The 12,326-nt window shown below is 41.7% G+C and overlaps 2 protein-coding genes across 2 annotated transcripts; both read left to right on the plus strand.

Moving 5' to 3' along the window:
• The first annotated feature begins 3,264 nt into the window (after positions 1-3,264).
• On the plus strand, positions 3,265-7,053 carry LOC139647086 (uncharacterized protein C6orf118-like). The gene is made up of 8 exons (XM_071522926.1): positions 3,265-3,906; positions 4,144-4,266; positions 4,961-5,020; positions 5,434-5,558; positions 5,669-5,712; positions 6,022-6,200; positions 6,810-6,863; positions 6,982-7,053. The coding sequence occupies exons 1-8, from the start codon at positions 3,265-3,267 to the stop codon at positions 7,051-7,053; spliced, it is 1,299 nt and encodes a 432-aa protein (XP_071379027.1).
• Positions 7,054-9,089: 2,036 nt separating this feature from the next.
• On the plus strand, positions 9,090-11,832 carry pla2g12b (phospholipase A2, group XIIB). Its single transcript, XM_071522927.1, has 4 exons — positions 9,090-9,744; positions 10,643-10,731; positions 10,841-11,006; positions 11,714-11,832. The coding sequence occupies exons 1-4, from the start codon at positions 9,090-9,092 to the stop codon at positions 11,830-11,832; spliced, it is 1,029 nt and encodes a 342-aa protein (XP_071379028.1).
• The last annotated feature ends 494 nt before the right edge of the window (positions 11,833-12,326 follow it).

The following is a 12,326-nucleotide window of genomic DNA, read 5'->3' on the forward strand; positions in this document are numbered from 1 at the left end:
CCATGTTGAACTCAACTGTAAGTGTGTTCCAAATGGGAAAACTGCAAACTACATACTCAATGAGTACAGTATGTAGTACTGCATATACTGTGCACTCAAAATAGTTTCTGAGATTTATATAAAACATTTGTGATATCATTTAAAGCCAATATTATTTTGGCCACATTTTATTAGCCTACATTATACTTATGTAATTTCTATCAATTCCTGATGAAATTTTTTTTTTTCCTTTTGCATTATGCTGATCACACATTTTGTCCCTTTTTCACTGTCTGAAAACAAGTCATCTAGGTAGGTTAACCCCTTTATGAGCTGTCCACTTTTGCTTTTAATCCATGCCCATCTTTCATGGACTAACCTGTGGTCACACAGCAAATGCAGCACTAAGCAGATGAAGGCAATCGGCTCATCTGCTCAGAGATCCCTGCTCCATATATGTCTGAATTTGAAAGTTTCCTCATAAGTAACAGGCTAGCCAGCCAGTCAAGTTGTGAGCAGACTCCCATGTTAGTTATGCAGTGATTGGTGGTCCTGTTGAATATGTGTAGTAATGACTTATTCCTTACAGTTTAGGTTTGCTATTTAATACGATTGAAACAGCTTCAAAACAAGCTGACACCATGTGAATATCATTCTCGGTCAGGAGAGATCAGCTCCAGTGTTCTTGTCAGTGAACTCAGCCCCAACTTGAAGGTAATGTATACAGGAGCGGGATGGATTGATTCAGGGGGCCTCATGCTTGCCTTCGCCCATGTCCCCAAAATAACTAAGTCCGCCCCTGGCTTTGAGGGAATCCATCATTGACAGATCCACTTCAGGCCTTGGCAGCAGCCATGGAGACACAGATGGCCAGTAAACTGGAGCTGCCACCTGCTGATCGCCCGCACCCACCCTCTAAGCCTAATTCTTACAAATACAAAACTTACCTTTTTGTCATTTTCTCACTATGTAAGTCCCACTGTTGTCTTAGGAGACATTTTGCAGTAAGGGGAACAGGGAAACTGTCAGGAAGAAGTGAATGAATATGAGGAGCAGTGGCGTGCAGAGACTCTGAAAGGGGCGGGGCAAAATTCTCCACAAGGGCAACTTCTGGACTGTCCCGGTGGCTCAGTTGCTTAAGCAACTACCATGTGAATGCAACATATTGGGCTCAAAACAAGCCGTTCGTGCTTGTTACATCACCTCTCTCCCATCTTTACTGTATCTTTTCACTGTGAACTGTCTCAATGCAGTTTGGCATTGGGAATTGAGAACTCCGAATTTTGGCAGTTTTTACATCCATAGCAGCTACAGACATTTTTCTGCACAGATTGGATAAGAGAAGGAAACAAAATGTCTCATGATATTATGGAGAGGATAAAAACATTCATGTGGCCTTAAATGCTCACTGCTGACTAATGCTAAGCTGCTGAAGAGGCATGTGCCAGCCTACATATAGCCTAGTCAAGTCAAGTTCATTTATTTATATATCCCTTCATTATTAAAGGATTTTTACAGAGAAAGAGCCTATCTAGATCTAACTAATCAACAACCAATCTCAGTAACAAAGAATGCAACAAAACAAAACACAAGGAAGCAAAACACAGCACACGCACGGCATAACACCGGGACAAAACATTATCAGTGAGATAGTGGTATAAATATATTAATAGCCTTAAGGTTAAAAAACGCTCTTTTGGCGTAGGCCTATTCAACAGTAACAATTCAGTACCAACGTACTAACGTGGAGTTTCGAAAACACAACGCGTCTATGTTGATGGTGCATTCACGTAAAATGGGAAAGATGGTAGATACGAGTACGCCACTTTGGAACTACACTTCATCAACTTTCAGGTGGCAAAAAGTACTAGAACATGCAATTCACCTCAGCTCTCAGGTGGTAGCCTAATTATTCTGACGTCACCAACAAAGAAACACCTAGCCTATAAACAAGTGTAGGTGTGCTCTTTGGTCGTAATGAGTATTGTATCAGTGATGAAAAGGCCCCTTTTCTTATTAATTTAAATTTAATTTTAACAAAATTCCATATTCACAAATGTAAATTTACCAACAGAAAACCTGAATTGTATGTGTTCTTGAAGGAAATGAGTCTTTGTTGATTTAATTTCTCTCGCTCTCATAACAAAAAGGCCATTAGAACTTTTAATATTTGTCATTTGTATATCTGTATCCCCCCTTAAAAAATAAAATAATAGAAAATAAACAAATGTAGGGAATGATATCTTCATTTAAAATAAAATAAAGAAAATAATTTTCGTCACATATTAAGTCATTTTGTGATCATAATTTTTTAAATGCCACAGCAGGACACAAATTCGTTGGATTTTAAAGATTGGTAGTATGCTGTAAAGCACGAACTCAGGTGTATCGAGGGAATGTGTTAATTGTGAAAAGCTGATCAGGAGCAACAACCTCTACAGTAAGATTCATACATGGGATTTTACGGGTTATAATGACGAAGGTCGCGGTTATTCCCATTCCCACTTGAATGCATCGTAGGTATTACGCGTTTTCGGTCTCCTAACAACCAGATGTTGTCATGGTCACGAAAGTTTTTATGCTTCTTCCTCCGCTGCACTCCGCTCAAACTTGCACATAAACGGGTGAGGTCATTATTCAATAAATATAGGTCTATGGGTTATGATATGCTTATTAGCAATGTAATAATGCGAAAAGCATTGGCGGAAACGCACTACTGTTAGAAATGCCATTCCTGCTGAATTTCTGCTGAAAATGGATTCAGATTAGTTAAAGGTTCACGTAAAAACGTTTAATTATTAATTGTATAAATACCATATACTTCAATTTATAATTTAATCAGTGTTTATTATTGCCAAAGATGAATAATTCCTAGCTTTTTATTTAAATGCCTTTTTTTGTTGTTAACCTGAATGGAACTTTGGCATGGACAGCAGGAAGAATTTTGAGTTTACAAAGTTTTCATGTTACATTGCATTGGTTTGTTTTCACGAATTGCTGCTTTTAAGACACAACCCTCTTGTTGAATCACTGCGTTCAACTTTATTTGCAGGCCTAATTTATGTGTTTTATAACCATATAGGCCTGGGGTATCTTGACTTTTGACGCTTTGAGTATCCACGTCTAAATTTGGTCTCACTTTTGTCTAGATTAGGTTAATAGACCACCATAGGCCTACACTTACAATTCTGCTGTCGACCCTAACATACAAGTCTATATGGGCTAGGCTATGTAATTGCAGAACAGCTTTACAGTAACATGCCACATGCTTTGTGCCTCACAGCCATGTCTAGTAGCAGTAAGCCCAAGCCTCGCTGCTGCGATATGCAGAGAGACGTCCACAGACTGCTGCTGGCCGCCGAGGCCGGCCACAAGGCCGACGTCCTCACCTACTGCTCCGGGCACCTGGGGCCCCACAGCCTGACCCAGAGTCAGCCTCACAACAACACAAAGCAGTCTTTCTGGAGGATGTCTCACAGCGGTGAGGAGACACTCCAGCAGAGACAGACTGCACCGCCAGCCAACGTAAAGAAGAAAGAAATGAAAGACTCTCTCTCTGAGTTCACCGCTGCCGCTGCTTTAGAGGAGTGTAAAGTCTGGGGGCCGAGACGAGAAGAGGCCGCTGATAGCTCATCACCGGCAGACAGGAAAGAGGAAGCGAGTCCACCCAAGATGGTGCTGAGTACCTCGAACTCATTGCTGGTTAAGCCAAGAACTCTAGCCCAGACAAAGCCACCTTCATCTGAAGAGGAGGGGCAGCAGAAACTCTGGTTCAGCGGTTCACAGCAGGTAGACCTGACTAAGAAGGACCAGCTGAAGATGATGCAGCGGTTTGGCAGACAGGTCGTGGGCAAGCAGGGTCTCTGGGAGTGGAACTGTTTGGCTGGGAGGAAAGTGGCTGAGATGCATGAGAAGAAACTACAACAGGTGAGAATGGTCAGTCCAACATGGCTGTTGAAGGAGATCACACAAACATAGAATGTGTAAATGCACTTCATTGAGTTTTCAGGCTTCAAATATATCCAGCATTCATCAGATGGTTTGCAGAAGGTGCATGAATAGACACACACAGACTCCCACGCACGTGCTGACTTGCCAGTGTAGCTGTGATTTATTACTCTGTGTGTGTGTGTGTGTGTGTGTGTGTGTGTGTGTCATACCCAGGAGCTGAAGAAGCTGTCAGCACAGCGCTGGCCTAGCAGAGACCGCCTTGCGGTGTTCAGTGACGTCTTTGATGATGTATGTGAAGGCTCACCAGTATTTGGACGCATCCTGAGGGAAATTAAGGTTTTTCCATTTCCTCTGTACCCACAAGCACATTTTTAGCATGTGCTGTCAGACATATTAGAGCCAAGAGAGAGCAAGTCCCTAGTGTAGTAAACGGAAGTGGAACATCTACTGTAACCTGGTCATGATGCATCAGGGAGCAGGTCATCAGAGGGCAGTGGCTCCATTACTGCTCATTCATAAGAATCAGCTTAGGGTCATACCGGTTACTCTTTTGCACGCAATAGCTTTGCGCCCACTGTCAATAAAAACATTATTTATATTTTCGATGTACTTTTATGAAACTTTGCATTGTATTAGTGCATTTTGCACCTAAATGAAATGAAAATGAAATTAAATGAAAAGTGATCACGTCTTGACATGTATTTGTGCCAGTTGTAATGAGTAGAGAATAAAGCTCACATCACCATGCAGGGTCAAACTTGTTGTAAATAAGGCTTCTGTTTGTTAAAAAAACAAAGGTCTATGTGCCTCTGATTATCCTTTATGGAGCCACAAATACAGTGGCCAAAGGTCCAAAGGTTGGCTAGTACTAGTGAAAATCAAGTCATATGAAAGGCCTTTATATGCAGTATATTGACATTTGTAATAATTTCATATTCAGTTTAATCTTCACCTCATCTGCAGGGTAACACAGAAAAAAAAAATATATCAATTAAATACATACACTGAAATATTTCTTTCTTTCTTCTAGACAGATTATGATTTGTATCTCAACTACATCATGGCCTCCCAGTCATCAGTCCAGGACATGGTAAACTACATTGTCTGTAATGTGTTGAATACTGATTTATTCTGTATTTGTATTATTATGATTCATTTAATGGTTAATTTTCAGTAAGACTACAGTGCCTGTCATTCATTTTCATGATAATTTTAGGCTACATGTCCATCAGGAACTCCTGGTGGACTGCTGGAAATGGGAACTTTTTCACAGTATTTTCAGGGGGTTATGGATGTGGTGTTGTGTATTCCTGACAGAGCTGAAAGCAGAGCATGTTTATAATGCTCAGAGTGCTAGACATCACAAATATTTCCACAGAAGAGCGCTGTGCTTCAAATAGGTTTGCAATAGTCACAAAACAACAGCGGGAATCATGACCAGCATTGATGCCTTGTGAACACAGGGCAAATATTAATACTGTAAGCGTTAATGGTTATGTTAAGTCACTGAACACTCCACATGAAGAGCTGGACAATGGCACTGTAAGGGCAGAGGAGCTGGAGGAAGCTGAGAAAGAGGTGTTGAGACTGGAGGAGGAGGCCAGGAGAGCTCTAGAGGAGAACATCAGGTACTGCAACAGTCTATCAAATAAAAAAAATTAAATATCACCGTCCCTTTTATCTGAGCATGTTTGTTCGCATTGGTTATTTATTATGTATTTTTCTTTTTTTTCCTCAGAGTCAGAAGGGAATTACAGAGTGCACCAGGCTCAGAAGACAGAGGTACAAAGAGTAGCTTTAGTATAGACACACACTGGTACGTTTGATGATTGGTAAACCACATCTAAGCATCTATTTTGTATTGCTGCTAGCATGTCAAGATGCAACCCATGCCAACCTTTACATATTGGCTGTCTCTGCTGAAGAATTAATTACCTTGTCACGCAAACAGGCATAAAAAAAGAGACTGGTAGCATCACTAATGAGTTAGCTGTGCCCTTAAAGTGCCTGAAGGGCCCATGTGTGTACATATACAAATACATCACTAGTCACTACAGTGCATTCACACCCGGCTCCTGTGTGTTTGGACAGATCCAGCTCTGTGGCAGGACGATGGGACAGTCTTCGTCAGCAGCGACGGGGTCCAGTCCATGAGGCTTCAGGTATGGAACGTGTGGAAGGAGATCCAGCAGCTGGAGGAGGAGATTGAAGAGAAGATGGTATCTGTTGCCACAACCACTGCCACTCAGAGACGCATCAGAGACACAAAGGTACTTTACTAGATAAACAGTCTTCTTATCCATACTTATCAACAGTACAGCTTGATTTTACATAACTTTGGACCATACCTGTCAACGTTGGGCTTTGAAAATAAGGGAGATTTTCCAGGACCCCCACCCGACCATAATTTTTACATTATGAAAGGGGTTTCATCTCTCCGTTCCAGAGATCTAATTACCAGGTGCCTTTACTGCCTGCCCTGCTGTAATCTCAGAGCAAAAAGGATTGGGTTAACTAGTTCAACAAATGGATATTTCCCAACATACTTCTGGTCAGGAATGGAAAAATAGTCTCCCAAGTTAAATAGTCTATGGATCTAACCGAAACAACGTGATTGAGCCAATTAGGATTCTGTATAACTGTAAAAATAAAAAAGGGAAATACAGGAGATTTACGGGGAAACAAACGGGAGCACAGTGGGACAGGGGGTGAAAATACGGGAGAAACCCGGGAAAAACGGAAGAGTTGACAGGTCTGCTTTGGACAGAATTAGCTTTTTTCCAGAGATGAACAAAATTAAAGACTGAAACATGATTGAACACAAAACAAGGTCATGGTAGTGGGATTTATTTTCTATTTGTTTTTCTACTTGCTTCCAGACTGAGATAATGAGACTGATAGCTTCAAATGATCGCCTTAAGACCATCAACAAGGCAAGGGAGTTTGACCTTTTTCCTACCATCTTATCATTTTCTATAAAGGATTAAAGATAATGGATCCTTGTGGTAGCTGATAGTGGCTCCTGTTTTTACTCAGTATTTGTCTCTCAAGGATCTGGAAAACAACATCAACATGGTGCTGAATAGAGAGAAAGCAAGCAAGGCCTTTAAACAGTACGTATAATGTTGCATATGTATACCACTCTTGACTGGGAGATTTAACTGTGACAAGGTGAATCTTTCTTACTGCTGCTCTGTTCTGTTTTTACCACCAGGGAGTTGTGGGACAAAATATGGTGTGATCTGAAAACAGAAGGTGAACAGCTTCATCAACCAGTAAACTTGAGGATCATCTCTTGAAATGCTGTTATGTTCATTGAACCACTGGAAATCATGCAGCAAGCACTGGAGAATTAGCATACTGTGAAATAAAATGTGAGGGACTCCATATTTAACATAGCATGAAGATGTACTGATGATTAAAAACTGACAATGTGCTTTCAATCAATTATGAAATCGTCTTATCTGAATGTTTTGCAAACTAGTCTACATGAACAAAACCACACACATTGTACCAGAAGCAACACTTCACAACTCAAAAGTACATGATGTCTTGCTCAGTTTGTATGGCCTGCTATCAATGAATGTTTGCAACATTTTCTTTTTATTAATCAAATTTTTCAGAGGCAGTGATCACATGTACATGCAAGATGTTCCAAAATAGAGAATGTCAGGCTCTGCCGATTCCAGTTGGCTGGCAGTTAAAGGAGAACAGCAGCCTGTTTGACACTTCACGTGTTGTAAGGGCCTAGGGCAGTCCAATTAGTATTTGTGAATATGAACAACTTTCACCTAAAGCTAGAAAACAAATAACTTGTGATGTCCTATCCATGTACAGCCTGGAGCTCCTCCAATCATAATGAATGGGAGAATTTACATCCAAGTCAGCTCTACATAAGTGCTGTAGTGCGTACAGTTTCAAAGCAGAAAATGTACCCTGATCCTCATGAAATCAGCCTGGATATTGTTACAGTCGCCTTTTTCTATTTGATTCTATATAGAGCTGTGCATTAATTGGACAAATGAGGACAAACCTCTCTCTCATTTCTGGCTACAGGAGACAGTAGTAAATATTAATTTATATAGACTGAGCTAAGGCATATAGGAATAAAAAATAAAAAAACAAAAACGAAAATTTGTGGTATACCCCTTTAAGTCATTACATAATCCAAAGGTGTTATCAGTGAGATAGCCCTTGTTTGTCGGAGAGCTACAAAAAAAGGACAAAACAGACACCATTTCAACAGCATTAATGAGCACATTACTCCTCCAACACTAGAGGGCAGCAGTAACACACTAGAGATTGTACTTGAAAGGGTGATATCCAAAAATGTCCATGGTTGATTTTTTAACTTTGAAAGATCCACAATCATCGTCATTATTCCATTTGAATAAAAGAATAGTTTGTCTTTGTACTTATTCAGCATTGAAGTGTCTGTCTGTGACCTTTATCAAAACACAGCGAAGATCATCTGAAGTCCATGATGTCTTGATAAAGGTCACAGGCCCAAATGCCAGCATCAAATGTGCTGAGTGTTAAAATTAATACGAAGAGCTTTTCCTCTGGGCTCGAGCTCCTTGTGACTTCTGAGTCATAGGAATCCGATTAGAGCTTTGCTGACAATAATGTGATGAAATTACTCCTTTGATATGTTCAAGAATTACACAGAATGATTAATGAAGTACTGGAAGTGTTGGGGTTGAATAAATCAGGGGGGCTCACAGAAGCTATCCCTTTCTTTTGGAGATATGGAGGGTGGCCTTTGCCCCCAACATCACAGAGTGCCTCGCTGTCTGCCTGATCTAATCAGCGGTCAAAGTCTGCACCGTGGCTCACAGATAGAGCCAGTAGAAGAGTGTTTTGGTCGAAAAGTCACTGAGAAGACCGTGTCTGCTGTCTGTCCACATCCGTTTTGGGCTAAAGTGAAAGTTAAAAAGACGTATTTTGGGGGTCGTTGAAAGGACAACAATTATAGACACAGACAGACACGCTGCGGCTAGAGAAGTTTTGAGGCTTTTATTGTGGCGAAAGGTGGGCCTGGACCAACCCACCTCAACTCGCTCATTAGGTAACGTCTTCCCTGAAGTGCTGTGTAAGCTCCTCTCACTCTTTAAACAACATCTCGCTTCCTTCGCTTGGGTCGTTGCCAGCCTGACACCATGCTGCCCCGGTCTGTGGTCCTGCTTGTCCTCTGCCTGTCTTCAGGCATGTGTGCCACTCTGGGCCACTACCAAGCAAACGAGGAGGAGGAGGCCCCCGCTGTGGACACTGCTGCTGTTGAACCCATGGGTGCTGATGGTATTGTGGGAGATGCTCCTGCAGCTGTGGACCTGGATGCGGGAAGACCAGTGGCTGATGAGCCTGTAGCTGAAGAGCAAGTAGCTGAGTCCAATACCCAAACTGAGGATGTCCCACTAGCTGATTCCCCTGCAGCTGAGGACCCCGTCGCTGAAACCCTAGTTGGTGATGAGGTAGTAGCTGAAACACCTGCAGCTGATAACCCAGCCGCCGAGGAACCAGCCGGGACAGACACTTTTACTACGATGGGCGACATGCCTGCTGCAGATGCCCCTGCTGGGGAGGCCCTCACTGGTGAAGCTCTGGCCCAGGAGGAACCTGCTGAGGAGGAGGGGAATGAGATCGAGGCGGTCCAGGCGGACCAGTCCCTCGGCAGGCCCTTGGCCCAAGAAGAGGCTTCTGGTTGGGGGCTCAACTCCATTAGAGGCAGTTTCCAGACTATCAACGGATACTTTGACTCTCTGGTGGAGCTGGTGGGGGGCCGCGATGGTGTGTGCCAGTACCGCTGCAGATATGGTAAGAGTCTTTATATATATATATATGAGCGTGCATGTACTTCAAATACTGTAACTTTGTTAAAGAATCCTAATGTCGCTTCATGCACACAGCAGTTTTTCAATTAAGTGTTAACGCTGGCCAATCCATCATTGCTTTTGACATGATAGATTTATTATTTTCTTGGCTCACTTTTCCTCTCAAATGTATTTTCCCCTCTGATATCAGTTTATCAGCCATTGATTACTTGAAATCCATGATCTAAGATAACTGATTTGGCCCTCTGGCTGCTGAGATTGAACCATGGCATGTGAATACATTCTGGTTATCAGTCAGGGAGATAGCTGTAAGAACAAATACTTAATAGCTGTTACACAATCCATACAGAGTTTCTCTAACAGGTTGCAGTTTGTAGATAAAGATGCACACACACCTGAAACCCTCTGAGGTACTCAGAAGTTCTGACGTGACAGGAAATGACTGAATGATAATACAGGCAGTAGCATGTCTGTGTGTTTCCCACGCTCTGTCCGCGCGACCACACGTTGCTGTTTGTCACGTTGATCAAGGTGCGTCACGACAGAAATAGGCAACATTTGATAAAAAAAAAAAATTTTAAAAAATAAAAAACACCACCAGCGCCTAGAAATACTGGTCCTAACAGTCCTCAGTGCATAGCAACTTATAGTGTACCAAGTGAGACCATTTCGTCCAAAAATACAATTAGGCCTATTTTGAAAATATTTTTAGCATGGCAGTACACACAGTAGAATATATATAGGGGAAACACTGGGTTTACGTGACAAGCTCAACAAAGCCAAAACAGAGCTAGAGATCCATGATTGGGACTAGGTAATAACATTAGTCTGTCAATGTACCTCCACTAATTCCTATGGATGGATCTTCACTATTTTTTCAGGAAAAGATCCTCAACCTCGCCCTGGCTACCAGGTCCCAGAGCCCAACGGCTGCGTCACCTCTCTAGGGGTATTTCAGGTAGACAGAGCTGTATGTGGCCTGTTAAAAGCACCAACACTTCTTCATTAAGCTCACATAATAGTCATGACTTCTGTATGCATACACTGCTCTAATTCAATATGGTGCTTTCATGTGACAGCTTGACCTAGGAATCCCTGCCATGACCAAGTGCTGTGACCAGCTTGATGTGTGCTACGACACTTGTGGCACCAGCAAGTACCGCTGTGACTCCAAGTTTCGCTGGTGCCTGCATGGCATCTGCTCCGACCTCAAGAAGAGTCTGGGCTTTGTGTCCAAGGTCCAAGGTGAGATGTTTTCAGACCTTCTCCCACATGCTCAGACAGGTGTTATTGCAAGACATATTGGACTGTGTTAATATGACTGCCAGCAATATCTCAAATACAGAGGTGTGACCAAGTCAACTTTGATCAAGTCCCAAGTCGGTCTCAAATCTTGAGGCACAAGTCTCAAGTCAAGTCCCATGCCTATATGTAGAATCCAAGTCAAGTCCATGTCATTAATGTCAAGTCTCAAGCCAGAACAAATCAAGAGTCCAGTATCATTTTCATATCGTAAAGAAAACAAAATATCTAGGACTTTTTAATGCAATATGGTTTTAATAGGATAAAAACTTGGTAAGTTCATCATTAGTTTGATTTGTACTACTTGATTTGTAACAGAATTTAAATTCAGTCGTCTGCTGGAACAAATCTCACCACTTTCAATCTAAGTCATTTACACAAACACAAGATCTTTTGTCAACACTTTTCAAGTCATCAAAATACAAAATCAAAGTCAAGTCCCAAGTCACGTCTCAAGTCTTCTCTTCATGCATCAAGTCAAGTCTCAAGCAATTAAAAATGTGACTTGAGTCCAAGTCATGTGACTCAAGTCCCCACCTCTGCTCAAATACTGTAATTGTTTGATTATTACTTAATTATGAAGTAAGTTATTAAACTCTGCCTCACTTTCTCTCTCTCTCTGTCCCTCTCTCTCTCTCTCTCTCTCTCAGCCTGTGAGTCAGTGGCAGATGGCCTATACAACACAGTGTGGACGCTCGGGTGCAGGCCTTACATGAACAGCCAGAGGGCAGCGTGCTTCTGTGAGGGAGAGGAGAAGGATGAACTGTGACAGAAGCGCCTTGGACCACTCCTGCACACTTACAGTGTTTCACAGGACAAATGACAGAGTCAAGGGTGTTTCCACAGAATACATATTTATAGACTTTTTGTCAAAGAGGAAATACTTCACAAATTTAAACACACAACAAGAAGCCTCTCAAGATTCAGAGCCTGGGAGTTGAAAAGGGTATAAATGGGAAATGCAAATGAAGAGTTTCATAGGTTTTATCTATATGCAGCACTAGCGAATATTAAGTATCTGAATATGACCAGCTCGTTTTCAGAAAATTAATAAATTGCTCATGCATATTATATCCTCCAACATTTGTTCTCCATATTCAACTTCATTTTTAGGCCAAGACTATGACTCCATTACCATAAATTATTTTGATGACTCCAAAGATGTGCCTGATGGGGAGGTTATTTTAGTTGGATTAATTTCCTCTAGCAAGACACAAGTTCATTATGCTGGAGCAATTTGTCCCTTGTATACCGGTATGTGAA

Source organism: Centroberyx affinis, unplaced genomic scaffold (assembly GCF_046629955.1).
Source record: "Centroberyx affinis isolate AG114_WGS23_722 - 3 ecotype Tasmania unplaced genomic scaffold, CSIRO-AGI_Caff_v1 ptg001046l_1, whole genome shotgun sequence".
Taxonomy (NCBI): Eukaryota; Metazoa; Chordata; class Actinopteri; order Beryciformes; family Berycidae; genus Centroberyx; species Centroberyx affinis.

Excerpts from the sequence above, each read along its gene's own strand:
- LOC139647086 (XM_071522926.1), top strand. The coding sequence starts at position 3,265 with ATGTCTAGTAGCAGTAAGCCCAAGCCTCGCTGCTGCGATATGCAGAGA. Across the intron at positions 3,907-4,143 it reads ATGAGAAGAAACTACAACAG|GAGCTGAAGAAGCTGTCAGC; the intron begins GTGAGAATGGTC and ends TGTCATACCCAG. Across the intron at positions 6,201-6,809 it reads GACGCATCAGAGACACAAAG|ACTGAGATAATGAGACTGAT; the intron begins GTACTTTACTAG and ends ACTTGCTTCCAG.
- pla2g12b (XM_071522927.1), top strand. The coding sequence starts at position 9,090 with ATGCTGCCCCGGTCTGTGGTCCTGCTTGTCCTCTGCCTGTCTTCAGGC. Across the intron at positions 10,732-10,840 it reads TATTTCAGGTAGACAGAGCT|CTTGACCTAGGAATCCCTGC; the intron begins GTATGTGGCCTG and ends TTCATGTGACAG. Across the intron at positions 11,007-11,713 it reads CTTTGTGTCCAAGGTCCAAG|CCTGTGAGTCAGTGGCAGAT; the intron begins GTGAGATGTTTT and ends TCTCTCTCTCAG.